At 34.8% G+C, this 21,513-nt stretch overlaps 2 protein-coding genes across 4 annotated transcripts; both read right to left on the bottom strand.

Moving 5' to 3' along the window:
• Nucleotides 1–45: 45 nt before the first annotated feature.
• Nucleotides 46–9,640, bottom strand: LOC110731868. Its single transcript, XM_021911772.1, has 10 exons — nt 9,487–9,640; nt 6,152–9,349; nt 5,958–6,044; nt 5,525–5,677; nt 5,189–5,352; nt 4,904–5,051; nt 2,253–2,375; nt 2,082–2,169; nt 472–646; nt 46–375 (listed from the first exon to the last, which is right to left on the bottom strand). The coding sequence occupies exons 2-10, from the start codon at nt 8,843–8,845 to the stop codon at nt 354–356; spliced, it is 3,654 nt and encodes a 1,217-aa protein (XP_021767464.1). The 5' UTR covers nt 8,846–9,349; nt 9,487–9,640; the 3' UTR covers nt 46–353.
• Nucleotides 9,641–15,437: 5,797 nt separating this feature from the next.
• Nucleotides 15,438–19,884, bottom strand: LOC110731867 (probable pectate lyase 4). 3 transcript variants are annotated; one of them, XM_021911770.1, is made up of 6 exons: nt 19,163–19,884; nt 18,226–18,577; nt 17,351–17,561; nt 17,187–17,255; nt 16,981–17,111; nt 15,762–15,888 (listed from the first exon to the last, which is right to left on the bottom strand). In XM_021911770.1, the coding sequence occupies exons 1-5, from the start codon at nt 19,467–19,469 to the stop codon at nt 17,004–17,006; spliced, it is 1,047 nt and encodes a 348-aa protein (XP_021767462.1). In that variant the 5' UTR covers nt 19,470–19,884; the 3' UTR covers nt 15,762–15,888; nt 16,981–17,003. The 3 variants fall into 3 exon arrangements, with proteins under 3 accessions (XP_021767460.1, XP_021767462.1, XP_021767463.1); XM_021911768.1 differs by lacking the exon at nt 16,981–17,111 and having other exon boundaries at nt 15,438–15,888; nt 19,163–19,880; XM_021911771.1 differs by lacking the exon at nt 15,762–15,888 and having other exon boundaries at nt 16,985–17,077; nt 19,163–19,882.
• Between the last annotated feature and the right edge of the window lie 1,629 nt (nt 19,885–21,513).

Here is a 21,513-nt window from a genome sequence, read left to right as displayed (position 1 = left end):
TTCCATGGTTGGAGTACAAAAATTATCCGTAGTAAAATACACTGATTTTATAAAGGGCATACATTAGCTATAATGTAATGCCACCATTGATCATTACCTCAACTCAACGAGCTCATTAGAGCTTACTCCGCATAAGGTTTATATACAGATTTTTTTTCAGCAAAAATTTCATGGTAGACCAACCATTGTACGGCATAAGCCCGGCTATATACTGTGATCTTATATCAAAAGAATGAAAAAATATTGCCTAAACAGAAGTCACAGAAATATGCACAAAAGAAAAATTGGTAGGAAAATTACAGCATTAACAAAAAGTGAAGAGACAAAAGTTTTCCTTGCTTGATTCGCCAGATCTATCCTCTACCTGAGAGAGTTCTGAAACATATCGAAGCAATGTTAGAATTACTTAATGAGATAATATAATCAATCAATTAACGAAGAAAACATATTAAATGTACTTTTTCCTCTTACCTTGTATGTTCCTTTGATGGAAGAGCAGCAGACATAGAACGAAGCCTATTTGTAACCTCTGTAAATGTAGGTCTTGCATCAGGCTCAATTGACCAACATTGTTCCATCAAAGTCCTCCACTCAGGGTCACAGCGCTCTGGAATTGGTGGTCGGAGAGTGTTCTTTAAAATACCTCCTGCATTGAATTTCACCAAACAAGGCCCACAAGTATCAACCACAAAATTGGAGCGGGTAAAATGATGAAGAAAATAACAACTAAAAACAAAAAGAAAGCAAATATAAACAATATCAAATATTTGCCAATCAACGCTAAGCTAATAGTTTCTCAATAAGCTTATTGATTGATTCAGCAAACGAATCCAAAAATCTGCTTCAGAGCTTCAGGCTGGTATAATTTTCCATATGCACAATTGCATTTTTTAAAATATGTCTACATACTATTTCCAAACAGAAGTTACTACTTTATATGTCTCACTTCAAGGGTTCAGCAGCTTTGTCTTCATTAACCTACCATTTCCAAACAGAAGTTAGCCTCTAATTTTCTTATTCCTTTCAACTAATCGTAAAAAGGAAGTGATGGAAAAGTAACATATGAAGTGGAATGAAGAAGTAGCATCTAGGCAATGAAATAACTAATAATCTATTGGGTAACACTAGGCACACTTTTCAAAAATCAAAAGAAGTTATCTCATTTATCCTCTATAGGTTTCCTATTTTCTTCGCCCCACCCCGTGATGTTGCAATTTCTAGTTTGAACACCCCAAGCCAGTTGATTCAATTTCCTAAAGTCATTTAAATAATTATTATTATTATTAAAATATAATTATTATTATTGTTAATAGTAAATTACTAATAAAGGTTAAACCAATTCCAACTAATGACTTAATCACAAGTTCACCATCATATTGGCTCCACAATAACTGAATGACAAAAAGCATGCTGCCTTCAAAGCGATGCAGGACCTGGATCCTGAAATTACAATACTATATGGAAAAATTAAAAAAATATTAATACAAAAACTCTCTTTTGATGCAGATTACCAATAGCTCTCTGCAATGAGCATGCATAGGAAATGAAGATGCTTTAATAGCAATTTGGCCCCTAGAGACACTATGTCATTAGGTATGGAGAGAATATATGCCTTAAACAAATGAGACTAGAAGAAGCCAGGGACTTTACAAAGGTTTCGTTTTGCTGATAGAGGATGGAAGTAATACGACACAGACAAACTTATTTGTGCACTTGATGCCCCCAATTAGTCATATTGTACATCAGGTAGCCACATCTGCTAAAATGAAAAGAAAAAAAAATAACTTTTTTTATTTTCTTTATTGAGTGGGGGGTTCAAACAAGTGCATTATTAATCAAGGGACAAAATGTCCATAAATACACATGAGATCTCCAAAGGACAATGAGCCTTTTCATAAGTTAGTTCTAGGTATACTCCAGTTCTTTCCATATGCAATATAGTTTTTGAAAACTTTGAACAAAGAAGATTTGGAATTCAACCCTAAAATGGTGTAAATACATCAAAACAGAATCAAAAATTAATGTAAAATCAAAAACTTTGTCAAGAAAATTATGCTAATCTCTAACCAGGAATTGTTTACCTATGATTGCACCACAGTGCATGTTTGCATAGGGTTCCTCGCCAGTCAAGATCTCCCACATTGCAATGCCAAAGGAGAAGACATCAACCTGCCAATGCCCATGATATTCTCATCAATTAGCTTGAATTACATAATTTACAGGAAGGGAAAAAAAAAAAGGTGTTCCTCAACCTTCTCAGAAACCTTGGTGCTGCTGCCATTCAACAATTCTGGTGCCATCCATGGAAGTGTTCCCCGAACACCACCAGAAACCAATGTATTACGCTTGATCCTTGACAATCCAAAATCCCCAACCTACAGAATTGTTAATTAGTACACTGTTGGAATTTCCAAAGAAAAGTAATGGAGTATCATTTAGGGACTATCCAATATTCCCAACACCAAAAAAGTCAGATTCTACACGTTAAAAACAACTCCCCTGACCCCCCCCCTCCCTTTTTGATTGAAACTTTGTTCATTGGATAGTTGTCTTTACTTTCTTTGATTAATCTTTGGATGCTGTGTGCACAAGGCTGTTTGTAAACAGGTTTATTGTGCGGGTCATTCCAACCTACCAACATTGTGAACATGAACATGTTTCTAAACCAGAACCATTAGTATACATAATGTTTTAGCAGTGACATCATTTCAGACAAAAATGCGCTCCAAGGAGATATAAATTAAAAATGTTTCACATGTGGGCTTTAAAGAGCACAGAAAAGTTACACTCTCCTCATTTATCCCTTTCTTTCACTTCTTTTTGTGAGCATGGTGTTGTCATGTTAGCAATTAACCATTGGCATCTACAACCAAAAATAATATGTTCACCAACAATCTATGTTACTGCCACTTGGCATATTTGCTGCCACACCTATGTCAACATAACACAGAAAGCATACGGGTATTGATCAATACCCGACACTTGACCTTGTATGGACACTTCTAGCCACCAATCACAAATAAAGACGAGAGAGAGGGTGAGAGAGCAGAGAAGAGAGGCTTCTTTTCTAAGGAAAAATTATTTATTAATACTGCAAAAACTAAAGCACATTAAGAAGACAAGGTATCCTCAGATTGTAACAGGACAAAAACTACAGATAAGCCCAATTTGGTATCTCCCCTAAAAACCACCCCCAAAAACCCAGCTGCCTTAGCCCATAAAAAAGCTAACATGCCTAACAATTTTCATTGATTCCTCTGTAGCCAGATGCTCCACAAAATAACCATCACAGTATTACACCCAAGCAACTTCTTCTCCTTCTATCCACCAAACCCACAAAATGAATTACCATTCCTATACATTAAAATTTACCCAAGCCTCACCATACACTGTCAAAGCCTTCTCCAAAAATTAACAAGACCAAATGACAATAAAGAAAAAAATGTGAACATGACTCGCCATTAGCTCTGCAAAGCAAGCAAATGTAAAGTAATATTGAGGTTAAATTCGGATTGCTGATTGCTCAATTCGGGTTGAGTTCATGTCCGTTTGGGTCAAGTCAGTTTTGCCTAATGAGTCAAGTCAGTTCAGTCCTGTAGCTAACTAATCTACACTCCATTCCTTAATTTTCTACCTACTTACTACCCATGTAGTCAAAAAATAATTTTTTCGAAAAAAGACCTTATCACATTACTTATATACAAGAAAAAAACATTAGCATGTGAAATCTTAAAAGATTTGTCTTAGATTAAATTCTCAAGATATTTACTTTTCAAAATTTTCATAAGTATATAGATAAAGATATTTATAGTATAAAATGCACATTGGAGACTATCCAAAAGCCAAGTAGGTAGAACATTAAGGAACAGTGGGAATTAAACAATTTCAACGATAATAATAATTGGAGCTGGACAGTTTTGATTCAAGTTTCAAATATGGTTAGGTATGGGTTGGGTTATTCGGATCGGTTAATTTTATAAGGTTTTAATGAATCATTCAATCCTAGCCTCTGTTTTATAGTTAGTATTAATGCTTCCCACTAACATCCACATAAAAAAGTTCTCCCTTAAGAATGACCGTAGCCTTTTGAGGATTTTGCAAATGGAAAAAAAGGATAAAGGAGGATACTTCAGGGCGAGCCAAAACAATGAGAAAGACACAGGAGAGTGCAGAAATAGGTCTAATATTCAGGCATCAGATAAAGGAAACAGATAAAGATTCATGCATCAGAGAGAGAGAGAGAGAGAGAGGTCGTTTATTTAAAATAACATAATTACTCAAATTTAAATTACATCAGATAAAGGCTCTCCTGTCCAATATCCAGGGTTAACAAAAATTTGATTTCATTTGAGAAAGTTCATATAACTCTTAACAATTCAGAACCATGCGCAGTGTATTCTGTACTGTGCTCTTGTAATATACTGAGTTTCTAGCTTAGTATTTCTGATTTAAGAAGATAAATAAAAATGGAAGCTTGAAGTTTGATTGTTAATGTCAAAAGAGGTTACAAAATGATAAGTTAATAGCTTTAGACTATTACTCTCCTTGATAACTTTAGGTTATCACTCTCTTAGTAACTTGAGGTTACCATTCTCTCTCAATTTCTCAATACAAATCTCATGCCTTTCTACTGCTCTACTACTTCCCTTTTATAATCAAGCAAAACTACAAAAATAACCTAATATTAATATTGTTTTTCCTCTACTGCTCAAGAGATCAGAATTCAGTCCTATGTTGCCACACTCCCTAAGTCCCTAGTGCTTCTTTAATTAATTTTGTCTCCTAGTGTTGCTCCTTGTACCGGGTTCATTATTGTTCTACTAACAGCAATACTTGAAACAGCTATATTTTTTGGATAAATTCACATCTATAACAGATCATATACATAGTGCAGACTTTGTACCTTACAAATAGGTCGTTGTGGGTCCCTCATGTTAACAAGCAAATTGTCACATTTTAGATCAAAATGAACAATATTTTTTGAGTGCAGGTATTCCATCCCAAAAGCTGCATCCATGGCAATAATGAGTTTTCTCCGACGATCAAGAGATCTGTCAACCAGGTTTCCAAAAAATAAGATAGAATAAAATAAATAAAAAAAGAAAGAAAGAGAGAGAAGGGTGTCATGTTACAATTATTGTATTTATATGTGTATAATTGGAGCACAGCAATTGAATTCAGAAATTACCGGTCCTTCTTGACTAGGACATTCCTGAGTGAACCATTTACCATGAACTCTGTAACAGTTGCCAAGGTTCCTCCAGCGCCATCAGGAACTACCCCATAGAATGCAACTACATTTGGATGATGAAGTTTTGAAAGTAGTTGTGCTTCTCTCCAAAAGTCCCGGGTCTGACAAGAATGAAAATAAGCGATTCATATATATTAGTCACAGCCACAAAACACTATAATGTCTACGTTTCTAGAATTTGTACCAAAATAATCCCTTGCATCTTCTTGCCTTCCCTAACATATACTTGGTGTATACGAAAAAAGAAGTTGAGTTTATTACAAATAAACTTACCAATCGCTCTTGCTCAGATGATCTTCCTGAAAAGCAACTCTTTTTTATTCTCTTGATAGCAACATCTGATCCTCTCCATTTTCCATGATAAACAGTCCCATAAGTACCAGATCCTAATTCTCTCAATTCTTCAAGATCGGCATTCTTAATGATCTGTGTATCAACTATAATCTATCAATCAAACAGTAAACAAAAGAGGCAGAAATGCTTGCATGCATTCAGTAACTTTTACCCAGTGTATACGTAGTTAAAAAGAAAATGAAGTAGTACAGCAACATTAAGCAAAAATCAAAACAGGATGAACATATATAATAAGCGAGCAAGTTCATGTGATATTCAAACCAAGAGGAAAATGGCTTCCAAACAATATCTTATTAAAATAGTAAACCTCAACAAGAACATAATAAGTCAAGGCAAGACAAAATTTGAACACCTGCAATCCGTAGAGGCCAGCTTCTATTTCAGCCATCACAGCATCAATGACAGAGTCATCCTTATGTAAGCCAGCGGTTTTAGAATCCTAGGTAAGCAAATATTTCAGTCAACTCCAGTAAAAAAAAAATAATTTTAAAAAAAAAAGGGATAAGTGGATAACTAGACATGACAAACTGTATAACGATTTGGTACCTCAGAGCCAAGTTCTGTGCCAATGCCATCTCCATCCGCCACACTTGGCTCTTCTGAGCTAACATTAGAGAAAACATCCACTGCAGGAGGAGGCACAGAGGGAAAAGCAGCTTCTTCGGGCATATAATTGCAAGCATCTCCAATAACAACCAGAGGCTCAAGGTGATTTTGCTTATGCATATTCAAGGGCTCTACTCGACCAATGTCATTAGACAATGTCATGCCATTGCCATTACGGTGTTCCAGCTTCTCAATTGGATGGCTATTGTCAGGCTGGAAAACATTCACCCCTCCATAAACAGCCACTTTTGTTGAATTCATGTCAAATCGAAAGTCAACATTACGAACTGCAGATGGGGATGCAACAGCCTGCTTTCCAAGAGACAAAAACGAATCATCCGACAAACCAGAAAGCAGATCAACCTCTCGATTACGACCATGAGACTGCAGTATAGTGCTCGAAGATCTCCCTAAAGCTTCACCAGTTAATTCTCCGGTAAAATTACAATGATGAGCCTCACCATCTTCATGGATATTGACAATAACAGATGAAGTGCTTTCCAGTTGACAATCAGGCTGACGTTTGGGAATACCCTCTGATGCTGTCATTGCATCACAGGTGGACATTGGCACCTGCTGGTGTACTTGAGGCCCTTGTGCATCAGCATTAATATGAAAACAGTTACCATTCACCAACTTGTTCTCTACAGGGTTACTAAGGAACACATTTTGATCAGTTATACCCTGGTGAAACTGGGTTTCAGAGCTTAAAACCCTAATTGTCATCTGGAGACCTAGAGGATTGGAATTATAAGGATTCTGCATAAGTGGATTTGGAATATCTTGATCTTCAGCGCCCAAATGGTACTCATCATTTACAATATTGCTAGTGCCTTCAATATATGGATTGCAGCCCAGAGGCTTTGAATAATGTGGAATGGGGAGATCATCTCTTTTACAGGACTCAGTAGGCTCCAGATCCATTAGTTGATTCTGTACTTCAGGCTTGACGATATGGATATTCTCTTGCAATGGTAAGACCTTTTCTTGAAGGGGCGAAGAAAATGCTTGGGAAGATGTTGCAGGATTAGCAAAGTGCAATGAAGAAGATGGGCTTACTCCCTCTTGCGAACAATACGAGGACTTCTCCCCATACTGTTGCAGCTGGGAATCTGAATATGCATGAATCATACCATGATAAGAGTCCATTGAGTCAGCTGATCCCAGCATGAAGGCTCTAGAATCAACTTGTGACATATACCTCTCATGATGAGCAGCTCTGCCTGAAGCCAGAGATGGTTGACCGCCATTATTATTCTGGTTACCATCAGTAACAGGAATGATAAAATCCCCGCTTCTCAATTGTGCTTCAGGAATAATCTCTTGTCCAGGAACACTTGGTTTGCCAGATACACTATCAGATGGTAGTTGGGTTTGTACAAAAGAACTATTGCTTTCGCCACTGTGCTTCCATAAGCTATCCTCATACCATTGCACGCCACCACTCTTCACATTACCAGGCTGAGCTGGTCTGGTAGATAACGAAGGAGACTGAACAGGTGACCTGGTATTGTTGAAGAAATCCATTGTAACATGTGCCCCTTGTGAGGAGGTAGAACCATCCTTGATTTCCACACGATGAACAGATGAAGGTGAATCACCATAAAAACTTGGAATACGGTCTAATGTAGCACCTGATTTGTTTGATTCGATGATTACTTGCTCACCAGAGGCTTTCCGGGGGCTACAGTCCACTATACCATTGACAGCAACAACATATTCATAATCAGGACTGGCCTGCTGTAAAGTGCCTGAACTGCGATTTTCAGTTTCACTTGCAGGGATCAGAAAAATTCGAAGTCTTTGAGATCCACAAGACTTTTCAATCCCCTGATATTCCTCCATCATATTTTGAAGATCCTCATTGGAAGACACTGATATAAGCGCATCAAGATCTTCACCTGGTAGCTGGTATTTGATACTATGTGGTTGATTGCATATGCCAGAAGTCTTATATGTAAGTTCTTCCCATGAAATATTCTTCTTAATAGAAATCATGCGCGTCTCTCCCCCTACATATCTAAGTTTTCCATCAATTGGCCTGGGCAAAATTTTACCACCAAAACTGCAGAGAATCCTCAATTTTCCAGGTTGAGAGCCATCAGAGGACCCTACATCGTAAGGGTTGTATGAACGAGGAGAATGAGGAATAGTAATAGGTGGTACTCTTGCTCCAAGATTACCTTGATCAAAATTCAAAACACCAGTGTCCTCCCATACCCCTTGGCTATTAGCACTGTCATCTATATGACATCTTCTTTCAGCACGAGTCCAATGATCAACCTCTGGAGGACACCCTTGTGCAGAGGCAAACTCAGACACCTCAGAACTACATTCAGAATCCACTCTACGAATTCCAAGGATTCTAGCAAGATCTTCATAACCCATTTGACGATCATGCTCATTGTTAAATCCACCCCTTATCTCTTGATTCTGAACCATCGGTAACCCAGGAGGAACCACCTTTGGAGTTAAACGATCACGAATAAACTCAGAAGAGAATTCCTCTCCCGTCTGTACAGACACATAATTACTATTTACAGTATTTCCCCCTCGTAATCTGCTATTCGCAACACCTACAGTAGACTCATTTTCAAACCCTTGATCCAAGGGTACATGCACATTTCCCCTCATATCTACACCCAAAATATTGAGAAACTTAACAACTTCCCCCTTCAAACTCCACAACACCAACCCAATTCAATCATCAAAAGCTCATACTCGAATCCAAATTTCGCTTCCTCTTTCGCCAATCCAAAAAATTATATTTATATACTACTATATATGTAGATAAATATATATATAAACAACTACCCAGTATTTAATATGCTACCCAGAAATCAACCCACCAATTATTCACCTATAACAAAAGTATACTCAACGATTTTAATATCTATGTACAACATTTAAATCAAACCTAATAATCAATATATAACTACAAAAAAAAAAAAAAAAAAAAAAAAACCAATATCTCTTATCATATCAAAATCCAAAATTCAACAATCGAAAACGACTAATCAAAAATTATAAGAAGATCAACAAAAATTACTACCTCTCTCTCTCTCTCACTAATCATGAGAGAAATCAAAATTTCAACCGATCATATATTGAAATTGTTTATGTAGTTTTCTTTTTTACCTGAAATTGAACAAAATTTTGAAATTCGAAATTCGAATTAGATCATCTAATTTTTTTTTATTTAAAAAAAAACATTAATTAAAAAAAAATGAAATTGATGAAAAAAAAGAGAGAAAAAGGGAAAAAGCGTAGCTTACGATTGAAATGATCAATTGAAGTCATCGGACGGCGACATTGTCGAGATTTTGGCGGCATCAACACCGGGGCAGAGAGAGAGGGGGGGAGGAGAGAGAAAGTGAAAGAGGAGGGAGAAAGGAAAAAGGCTTTTTTGTATAGTTGTTATTTCTATTTATTAATAATTGCATAAAAATATCAAAATTTAAGGTATTTTGGGGGAAATTAATAATTAATAATTATATTAATAAATAATTGAGAGAAATTTGTTTTGGTGAAAAGAAAATTAAATTTTAAGGGGGACAAACGCGGTAAAAGTGACATTTGTTGGACTAAAAAGGGGAATTAATTAATAAATTAAATTAAAATTTAAGGATTGATGAAATGAAAAAAAAAATGAAAAAAAAAATAATAATAATGGGGAGTATGGCTTTTTTGCCGCCATTATCATTCCTTTTCAAGACACTTAACTATTTGCCATTGGCCCCTAACGCTCTTGGTTTCTTAGAGATTTTTTATTTTGTAAATAATTCGTCATCTGAATATGATCCTATTATATTCATATGCTAGTAAATAACATCATAGTGTAACCTAATTGTGTGTACTTATTTTTTATTTTGGAAATAATTCGTCATCTGAATCTGATCCGATTATATTCATATGCTAGTAAATAACGTCAGAGTGTAACCTAATTCTAAATACTCGGTATATTTTTTCTCACCATATCTTATTTGAATTATTAACTCTAATTTAAAGTTATCCAGATTAATTTTCTAGGGAGAAAGTGAAAATGAATAAACTTAACAATGTCTAGATAAGTTTGATTTAAAGCAAATTAAACAAAAGTTATAGTTTGCTTTCAAGTATGATAAGTTCAAATAAGTTCATATGTGTTCTAAAAGAAAATTTTTGAGTTAACAACATCCAAACTAAATTTCAATGAGTTTGGACGAATATCCGATTAGATGACAAATTGACTAGTAAGCCAACAATGATGTCATTTGCACGAGCACGGCCAACGATGATGTCATTTGCACAAGCACTTGTTTCAAAACTTCAACTTAAATAAATTTTTAAATTATCTTTATGATGTCATTTGAAACCCGGGTATAAAACTTAAGGAGGTGATTAATATTGAATTAATGAGACAATAAAATGTGTACTACTAGAACAATATTTTTTGGACTAAATATAATGATTTAACAAAGAGCCATGCGAAATCTACTATGGGCATCTATTTTATCAAATATGTCGATGATTGTATCAAATAAAATTTTCTTACATTTGCAGTGTAATACATGTTTTGCACATATCGTTGGAATATACATTTGAAGAGATAGTCTAACAATCTATTACAAAAGTGATAATGATTCTCATGCGAATTATCTTAATGCATTTGAATATTTGATAATTTTTGCTATCCTGCACAAATCCTTATCAACGAATTGATTCCAATGCAAAGGTTGTAAACTCTTTTATAGGCTATGACACATAATAATTCTCAAAGGAGAATGAACAACAATCCTAATAATCAAATATTTCACTACAAGGAGGCCCAATCTCTACTATTGGAAGACTAACGAACATCTACACTATAAAGGTATGCATTAGATATTAATTAAGGAAGAAAAGGATAAGGGAGAGGAGTGAGAATCCTCGGCTATGTTTTTTTGTGTACGTAAACAAGCTCAACTAATTAACAGATAATCCCATTTAATTACTCTTAAAAAATGGTTAACCACATATAATTAGTCTAAAAAAAATAGCTAAAATTTTCGTAATTTGGTTAATATAGCCAATGTCGGCAAAGTTTGGCAGTTTACGAGCCAACTCAAAGGCACGTCCTAGTGAAACCTCCCTAAACGTAGTGTTGTTGGTGGCCCCTCACATATCTATACACATGAAGATCCCACTACGTAATTCTCAAGTAGAAGAAGAAGAAGAAGAATTACTACAAGTTGAAGGTATCAAAGTTATGGGGAGTGCCAAAACACAAAATGACATGCTTTTGTACTCCATTTTGATTGTTATGTTTACTCCCTTACAAAATTCAATGAACCATCTATGATTTCCTCCACTCCTTTTTAGAGGAAAATGCTCACTTCTGATCTCAAGGACATCAAATATTAAATAATATGGATTATTACATGCTAGCCTAGTACAAATGAAGTTTTGTAGCTATAAATTTCTTGTATAATTCTTTGTTTTCGAACATTATTAATATTTTTTGTTTGCACGCAAATAAAGGTGATTAAAGAGATTGTTAATACGGTGAGTGAGTTTAAAAAAAAAAATGAATAAAATAAACTACGGAAGAATAGATATATGAGTGCAAACCAATAGGTTTGATAAAGTATAAGGGAATGAATATGCTCTGCATATTATTATTAACGGATTTTTCATGAAATACCACTGAGTTTTTCCAAAATTCACCATATACCATACAAAAAATTTTAATTTACCATATAGCACCGAGTTTAAAATAAATGTCACAACATGTCATTTCCGTCAACTCAGTTAGTCATTAACGTTAATTGTGCCACATGGCAGCTTGTAATTGGTTGCCTTTTAAATTATTTAACTTTAAAATAATTATTTAATTAATTATCAAAAAATAAAAAAAAAATAAAAAAACCCTTATCCCCTACCTGGCCACCGTAACCCCAACCACCACCTCCACCTGCCTCCGGCCGGCTGCGCTTACCCCTCCCTTCACCTGCCCCAATGCTGCGCCACTCTCCCCCCAATCCCCTTGTGCCGGTGTTGCGACCCACCTCCACCCCCAAAAATCGACCCAACCACTATTCCAGAACTCCCACCACCTTGAAATCCCCAAAAGTCGACTGGGGGTCGATTTTGCGGTGGTCGATTTTTGGGGATATCGGGGTGGTCAATTTTTGGGGGTTTCAGGGTGGTTGGGTGGTCGGTTTTAGGGGGTCAAGTGAGGATTGGTGGTTGTGGGGGTTGTAGATGGGGGTGCGGTGGTCGATTTTTGAGGAGAAAAACGTTAATGGTGGACTGGTGGTTGCGGGCTTGCGGCGAAGGAGAGGACGAGGTTGGCTATGGTGGATTGGTGGTTGTGGGCTTGCGGCGAAGGATAGAGAATTTGATGGTGGTGCGGAGGACGAGGTTGGCTATGGTGGAACGGAACTTAGTTGGCTATGGTAGCCTGGTGGTTGCGGGCTTGCGGCTGTGGAAGGGGGATGGGTTTCCGGTGAGACTAGGGAGGAGGGGACGGGGCTGGGGAAGGGGGATGGTTTCCGGTGGCCGGATTTGGGAATGAAGGGGTGGCTGTGGGTTTTTTTATTTGTTTTTTGATTTTTTAATTCTTTAATTCTTTATTTAAGTAATTAATTAGATAATATTAATAAGAGCCAATAAGTGAAAGCCACGTGGCACAATTAACCTTAATTACTAACGGCGTTAACGGCAGTTAGAAAAAATGGCATTCTGTGTTAATGTACATAAACTCAGTGCTATATGGTAAATTAAAAAATTTTGTGTGGTATATGGTGAATTTTGGAAAAACTCAGTGGTATTTCATGAAAAATCCGTATTATTAATAGTACTTACAAAGGATTTGCCAAAAAATAAATAAAGTGAGTGGTAAGAACATTTAAAAACTAGCTTAGTTTGGCATTGAGTGGTTAGTTGTTAGTTGTGTCTTGTGTGTATGATTTGCTTAAACTAACTAATTAGATTAGTTGATTTGACTGACGAATCTATGAACTATTTTTCACTAGCTGATTCCCTTAATTGTTTAAGTGAAATTGAATTGTAATTTGTGAATAGTTGTTAGTTGATAACTACTTTATTTATAATTGACTAATAAGGACATATACATAATATGTTACGAAGTATTAGTTTGAACAAACTTGGTAATGAGTAGTAATGTAGCTCAATATATTTGATCAACTTTAAGGTTGACGATTCAATTGAGTACTCAGTTCCCCTCAACTACCACATACTCCACTCATCAAGAAGCTTGTACTATTGGCTTTGTCAAAATTAACTTTTTTTCAAAACTCTATTTAAATCCTCTTTCAACCAAACACTCTTTAAAGATTTGTTGATATATATAGTCGAACATGTCTTTTATCTAAAATCTCTTACTTCGCTACAAAAATATATTTCGTATTTCGTAGGTATTTTTTTTCCCTCATCTATGTACTCGGAATTGTTAAAAAGTAATTTCATGGTTTTAGTTTTTTACTTTTCGATTTCCTGTATCTCACTTTTAAAAAAAAAAAAAAAAAAAAAAATATCACTCACATGAAATGATATGATTGTAAGACATGTAGCAAACTATCATTTGTTAATGCTAGTTGTCGATATCATTAATAAATGTACAATTGATTTAACATACAAAAAGGGAGTAGTTCTAGGATAATTCTGATTGGTGTTTAGTTTTGAGAAAGATTTTAGGATTACGTACTTCTTTTTGAAGTTGTTTTGTAAGGTTCCCATAATCTCTTGGATCTTGGTCTGAATTTATGAGTCTTCTTTTCTAAATAAGTTTCGAGCATACATATATTATAGTGAATCGTTTCTAAAAGACGATGAAATTTCTCTACGATGTTGTTTAGTATCTACTAATTTATGTTACGAGTAATTTTATTAATCTATAAAACAATATATTAATTATTTCGTATATAATAAGTGTTTAAGCTAAATTTCATATCTAGGATTTGATGTGGGGGCTACGGATCAACTAAATTAAAATAAGGAACGTTGGATGTGGAATATAAATGACAGAAAATAAAGAGAGAGAGGGGAGACATGATATGGTGACGCGGAAAACCCCGATGAAGATAGGTAAAAATTGCTGGTGGCAATGAGTCCACCAATCTACTATAATACGGGCATAAGGCCAATGTTTACAAGTACAATATGTCTATAATAATTGATAACAATAAAGCATGTATAGAAACAAAGGTAATTAACTTGTACGTCGTCTTTGTAGTATAGTCAGGAGGCTCACTTGAAGTAGTATGTCATTTGGGTTGAACTTGTATTGAATATATAATAGTTGTTTCTTTAGTGAAATGTAGATGTGGAAGATGGATGAAATTAATGTAGGGAGGTTCATGGGTATTTTCGGAGGTTGGCAGGAGGTGGATCAGAGTAGTTATTTTGTTAGTTGCTAATGGATCATTTTTCATAGGATGAATTTGGGATTAGGAGGAGTAGTATTATGCGTGGGATATCCATGATCTTCACTGGAGGGAGACTCCTCTATTTATAAGGCTTCAAGTAGGCGGTTGGAGAAAGATGATCATGAATCCTTGAATTTAGGAAGGGTGGTTAACTCTTTTGCTTAGTCTTCTAATGAATGTGGACCTATTTAGGGTGTAGATATGTCCAACAACTTCTATGACTTGTTCTTGATGGCAATTATTCTCTCCTTGACTTTGGAGAGCACCCATAACTATCTTGACTTGGTTTTGTATCGTCAGTCGTTGACTATTATCGTCGGTCAATCAATGTACAAAATTATCCCATAATAATAAGAAATCAATTTTAAGCACGAGAAAGAATTGTTTTAATGATACCATCTTCAAATTCTTAGCTGAGCTCTGTGAAATCCAATGCTAATTTTCTGTTGATTTCAATTCATCTCACTATCTGAGAAGAATCCTTTTTTTTTTTCCAATTTCATCTGTGATACGGAGTACGGAGTAGTAGATTTGTTTTCCTCTTGATACTTCCTTATCGAATGAACGAAAGATCCCACAGCTAGCAAATCGGCCTTTACACAAAGGCATATAATGTGCATCATATCAATATCAAAAAGAGATGCCGACAATCCATGGTGCAAGAATCAAACAGATTAGCAACTTATCTAATAGTATCATAATTAATTCACTATTCAATCATCTTTGGTCTACAAAAAGGAAAAGGAAAAAGGAGATAACCCCACAGAAGATTTGCATACAGTTCAGGCTGGGGTACAAGACACACTTGACGACAGCGATGACAAGAACGAGTTTTTCTTATTTATCAGCATTTCTAGTTTGCAGCAAATGAACATTATTATTATTATTAGTCATATCACGGAAATGGTAAATACTGACTATCTATCTACATTATTATAATATTCAAACGATGACTAATCTCCCTGTATATGTTTATATTTATAGAAGAATGGTGATGTTCTGGTTGTTCGTATTGCTGCATAGTAAGCCTGACTAAGCATCAGAGAGATTTTCAGGCAAGCAAGGAATGTTCTGCCATCCTGTACAATGCTGGAGAATATGTTTAAGGGATTCAGTAGGAGGTTCCAATGTCCAGTCACTGTAAAACTCGCTGGGATGAAACACAGTCTCTTCATTCGCCAATGGCTTTACTCCTGATACAGCGCCATTTAAAAAGAGGTCTCCTTCAGATATTATGCTTCCAGTAGCTTCTTGTTCTTTATCAGTGGCCTGCATCATCAGGCAGATTGGCAAATTAATGGTCATGATCAACTGATTACTAATAATCACAGACAAATGCATCTGCATGTGAAATGGGATTTCTTTTTTGTACAAAAATCTCAATAATCAGATGTTAAGCTTAAGCACCCCAAATCGACACTAATGTTCAGCAACATAATGGTGCATATAGGATAAATCCCTCAAGAAAGGAATCACAACCAGTATTTCAGCAAACAGACTCATATCGCAGGTGTGTAACAAGAACTAGCCTGCCAGTCCTAATGTTATTGTTAACCTCAGAATCCAGACAAAAGATAATGTACACACAATGTAAGAATAACTTTTGCATCTGAGTAGACAGTTCAGATTCTCCATCCCCTATAAAACTACAAGAGGGTTAATTCAGGTGAAGCCATCAACGGAGAGGAATTTACTCAGAAAAGATAGTGGACCTGGATTGTTCCCATTAATGTAGATGAAGTAAAATCCAGAGAGTAACCACTGACCCTAGTCCCTAACCCTGCCCAACCAAATCCTCCTCCACCCAGACACAATCCACCCAAATGTGACAATTAAATGAAATGTCAAACTTTTATAACCAAATATAATAATCAGTATTCCTATCCTTTTTCAGAAAAATAATATCGCCTAAGATACGGATTACCAAAATCTTATCCATGGTTTTTTTTTACCATTAATATTTTCTCGTTCACTTACAACCTCCATTCCTGAGTGAAGCAAATTAATGTATAGATAACAGAATCAGGACAAATGAAAAAGACCTCACATGTTAAACATTTAGCATTATACTGATTTCAAATTTTCAGCCCTAATGCAATGACACAGAGCATTATACAGATGGTTGTGTGGGGACCCAATGTCAATACACGAGCACATACAGAAAATCAGCAAAGCTCCAACAAAAACCACAAATTGCTAATTAAGTACAATACAAAATATGCAGATCATGTGAAGCAGGAGACAATAGGAACATATTCCCAGAATCATTGACAAGAAAGTCACCGCACTATAGCAAAGATAGCATGCACATCACGTAATAAGAGACATAAGCTATGCTATTCATCATAAAAGAAAGTGTACCGGAATCATCATAGTCCTGTGGCCTATTGTTTCCGACCTTCCAATTCATTGCAGAAGGCTATTGCACTTTGCAATGAGCTTGATCTCAGAAAGAATACTAATAAAACGACACCAAGATCACTGCTACCCTTCTGGAATTGGATAATTAAACTACCACAATCTGCATCAAAGGAAAGACAAAGGTAGAAAGAAGAGAAAGAGTTTACCTTCTCTGTATAGTACAGAAAAGCTGTTTTCTTCTTATCAGCTTCATAAATGTTGCACTGAGAATATATCTGAGGACAGAGTAGTTTCTAAAGTTAAGCTATTACACAGGTAGACTAAATTCTACAAGTGAGAAGCTGATTTTTTTAAGGTTGTAGCTCAGTACCTGAGATTCTACACTGGCACAGACAGCATAAATACCCCAACCCCTGGTGTAATTGTTGTAAAGATGAACCTTCCCGTATCTCACACGAGGATGTCTTTGTCGAGTTCCATCAAAGAAACAGTGGTGAATAGTCACCCGAATGCATCTATCATCAACATGAGATGGATCTGCTCCAATGAGCATTGTTTTGTCATGCTGAGAGAAATGACACCTGTGGAACAAAAGAGAGATATTGAACCAATTAAATATGGGGTTGTTTGGCAATCGGCGGTTGGCTGTTGGTTTGTTTGCTTGGCTGCAAGTATTAGCTGTATGGATTGACTTTTTAAGTTAGTTGTTTAAGCCGGCTGTTTACAAAAGTGTTTGGTAAAATTATTAATGGTTATTAGCTGTTTATTAGTGATAAAGTGGACCAACAAGCCAAAAGCCAATAGAAAAAGCTACTCCTATTAGCTTTTGGCTTTTGGCAGCAGCTTAAAAGCCAAGTACCAAACATATTTTTTTGGCTGTTTGACCAAACTAAAAAGCCAAACGCTAGGCAAAAAGCCAATTGCCTAACACCCTCTGTAGCTAAGCATATTACTCCCTCTCCAAAAGAATGGCCAGATGTTCTTGGGAAACAAAAAATATTCACTTTATCAGGGATTTGACAAAAATAATGCAAATATAATTCCAAAACTACACTTAAAGGTATTCCAAATTTAAATTATAAACACTTGACTAAAATTAAACTAATCAGCATAAACAATAGTTATGATGAGCATCAAGGTATTCAGCATGCAAACACCTCCATAAAATTGGAAGAATGAACTGTAAAATGATCTAGAAATCATATAAAATTCAGGTAGAATAAGTTCCGAGATCCAGTGACTGACCTAGAGATAGTGATATCAGTACTCTGCCTGGTGATATCAATGAGACCATCATCATAATCACGCAAGGTGCAACGATCAATCCATATATGCTTAGAATTCGGCTTAATCTGAATCCCATCTACATCATGTCCCCTCCCACCTTCAAACTCAAGATTGCATATAATCACATGCTCACACTCCTTGAGCCTTAACCCTTTCCCTGTGAACTTAATCCTTTGCCCACGTCCATCTATCGTCTTACAAGACGATACATTCAAGTACGACTTCAGCTCAATGGTACCTGAAACTTCAAATACAATCCAGAGTGGTTCCTTCTTTCGACACGCTTCCCTTAACGATCCCGGCCCATCATCTAAACCAACACAACAGCCACATTACTACCAATTCATCACAACAATTCTCAAATTCATAGTAACAAGATAGTCCACACAAATCATCTTATATAGCTCTCAAAAGAGCTTACTTCCTACGTTTATTTTTATTGCAACGTTTCTACTTCTACACTATTCACACACTATGCTTTGATTGTCTTTAATGAATTCTACTTAACTAAAAATATAGCGAGACAATATATACTTTCAAAATATCAACTCTATTTACTTTCACTTACTGACAATTAGATTTATCAAATTATAAATTATGCATTGGCAAGCGTTGCAATTAAATAGAAACATTGAAACCAAACATAAAATGAGGAAATATCAAACACAACAACAAAGGCTAAATTGACATTAGTAATTCACCCATTTTTTTAATATTTATATTGCAATTAAAATCCATAATTCATTACTTTTAGTAACACAGAAAAATGATATATTGAAAAATTCTAAAATGATCACGAAACACAACTTTTCCAAATAACATTTGAATCAAATTCTAAAATGAAATGAACAAACTATTGAAAAATACGTAAATCGTTAGAAAGATGAAGACGAACCGGAGAGGGTGGTGACATGAAAAAGGGGACCGTGAAGGCCGCCAAGGGAAAATCGACCGAAACCCTGAGCTTGTTGAGCTAGAGCGCGTAAGCAGGAGTCGACATGGGAGTACGGCAACGAAAGCGCCATTGAAGAAGAAGAAGATTGAGGTTGAGGATTGTACGGATATGGAAAGAGAGGAGTAGGAGGGGGGTATAAATAGTTGGGATTTGAAGGGGGAGGAATTGATGAAGAAGATTGTTCCACCTGTTGTTGATGGTGATGATGATGCCGGTTTTTACGAGTGTTAATGTGGGAGTTACCCATTTAATTTTGGGAGGAGTTTATGAATTAAACTTGAACATTTTAATGTTGGGGATTAATTGTGGAAACTGTTGTTTTAGCTTTTAATGAGTTTCTTTCTGCTTTGATAATGGTGTATTGGAGATGTTTCCATTTTTTTTTTGGTGGGGTTGTGAGAATACTGAGAAATGTCGGTATACAAGAATATTGGAACGGTCTATGTATGATAAGGGGGTGATCAAGGAAGGAATATAGGACGTTAGAGCTCAGAAGTGAAAAGGTTATGCCCCATTCGGTTTTGGGTGCCGTTGCGCCTTTGGGTGGTAGGGTTTTACGCCACTTCCTTTGTTTTTATTTATCTCATTTTAACTAGCATATTTGCTAATGTGAAATTTTGATTATTTTTTTTATTATCAGTACTCTTGTAATTATAAATTATAAAAAAATTGATATTTTGAAAACTATATATTTAGACGATTTTAACAAGTACTCATACACTATATCTAATCTTATGTATGAATCACGAATATTGGTAAAAAAGGTGTGTGTGAATAGTATTAAAGTCAAAGTAAGGCAATTAAATAGAAATGGAGGGAGTATGTATTAGTGAACATCATTTTCAAATATTGGCGTGGTAGGGTAAGATGTGGATAAACTACAGTATTATATTTCTGACCGAAAATGGAACAAAAAATCTTAAAGTAATTAATAGGCATGATGCGTGACTAGTGTTGTATACTAGCTCTAACTTGACATGATTAACTCGTGAGCAGCTCAATAATATATTTTATTAAATAATATGTTTTTTGAAATTAAAGTTGTTACCTTTTTTCAAACAAGTGGACAATAATAGGAGTAAACTAGATTAGTACCCATGCGATGCACGGTAAAAATAATTTTTTTTTTCCCTATAATTAATTGTGATAATATAATACAAAAATGAGGCAACTCATGTATGTGGAATAAACAAATGCAATGCATATAGAAAAATAAAAAAATAAAAAAAAGCCAAAAATTACTAATACTACAATTGAGGAAAAAAATTATTGTTGATTAGTTGTGTTGAAAATATTTAAAAGTAATATAAATTATATTACATTAATGATGCATACTATTCCCAATAAAACTATACAATCTAGTGACTCTATGACTAACGACTTATTTATAAATGTATTTTAATAAACATGAAAAATATTAATCAAACAATAGAATAAAATCTACGGTAAAACTATTAGTACAACATACATGTAAATATATAAATTACAAATAATATATCACCTTTGATTTATATCCAATAAAATAATTTCAATGGAAATAATACTACTCGGATTATTAAAGGCAATAATATAATAATCAATAATTAGGCAACACTGACCTATATTTTTAGTAGTACATTTTCTGTTTATGAATTGATGCTCTAAATTATATCGTCGTTCTTTGTTATTATATAAGAATGTGTTTGAAGCTATCCAATAATTGTAATTTGATCATTGTTTGTTTATTGCCTTAAAAATTATTTGTAGATGATAACTATTTATCGAAAAAAAAGGATACACAAGAAGATGTCACTTGTCACTATGTCTGATGTATCTTTTACTATGCATCTTATTTGTAATGTTGAATGTTTTAATAAATTTATTATCTCAATCACATGTTTCAGCAAAAGATAATAATTTTGTTTGTATTTACTAAGATATTAATTTATTTAATTACGTAATAACAAAAATGATTGATATTTCATATTTTCCTAGAATTTAAAATATGATATAGTTGTCGAACACAACATTTACTATATAGTCATATGTGACACTCCATTAGTCTAAGAAACAAAATATTAGATGTATTTAAAAAAAAATTAAAGTGATATTTTAATGTAATTTCTTTAATATTAATTATATGAATCAATTTTATTATTACTTTTTTGGAAAAATTTAATAATACTCCGTCTAAAAAATGTCTGACGGTGATAATAGTATCTTGTACCTGAACCAGTGGCTCACTGTTTCTATAATTAAAAAAGAGTTAGAATACTATTTAGGTAAATGTGTATGGAAGAATTAAGAACATG

Source organism: Chenopodium quinoa, unplaced genomic scaffold (assembly GCF_001683475.1).
Source record: "Chenopodium quinoa cultivar QQ74 unplaced genomic scaffold, ASM168347v1, whole genome shotgun sequence".
NCBI classification, from domain to species: domain Eukaryota; kingdom Viridiplantae; phylum Streptophyta; class Magnoliopsida; order Caryophyllales; family Amaranthaceae; genus Chenopodium; species Chenopodium quinoa.
The sequence above is the reverse complement of the archived record's forward strand: the minus strand, read 5'-3'. Positions and strand labels throughout refer to the sequence as shown.

Bases quoted from the DNA above. Each gene is read 5' to 3' on its own strand.
- LOC110731867 (XM_021911768.1), bottom strand. From the start codon at position 19,469: ATGGGTAACTCCCACATTAACACTCGTAAAAACCGGCATCATCATCAC. The intron at 18,578-19,162 runs GTTCGTCTTCAT...GTGTTGGTTTAG, and splicing joins TCATGTCACCACCCTCTCCG to ATGATGGGCCGGGATCGTTA. The intron at 15,889-17,186 runs GTAAACTCTTTC...CTGATGATGCAG, and splicing joins TTCTGTACTATACAGAGAAG to GCCACTGATAAAGAACAAGA.
- LOC110731868 (XM_021911772.1), bottom strand. From the start codon at position 8,845: ATGAGGGGAAATGTGCATGTACCCTTGGATCAAGGGTTTGAAAATGAG. The intron at 6,045-6,151 runs GTACCAAATCGT...TTGCTTACCTAG, and splicing joins GCACAGAACTTGGCTCTGAG to GATTCTAAAACCGCTGGCTT. The intron at 5,678-5,957 runs GTGTTCAAATTT...GTTGATACACAG, and splicing joins CTGGCCTCTACGGATTGCAG to ATCATTAAGAATGCCGATCT.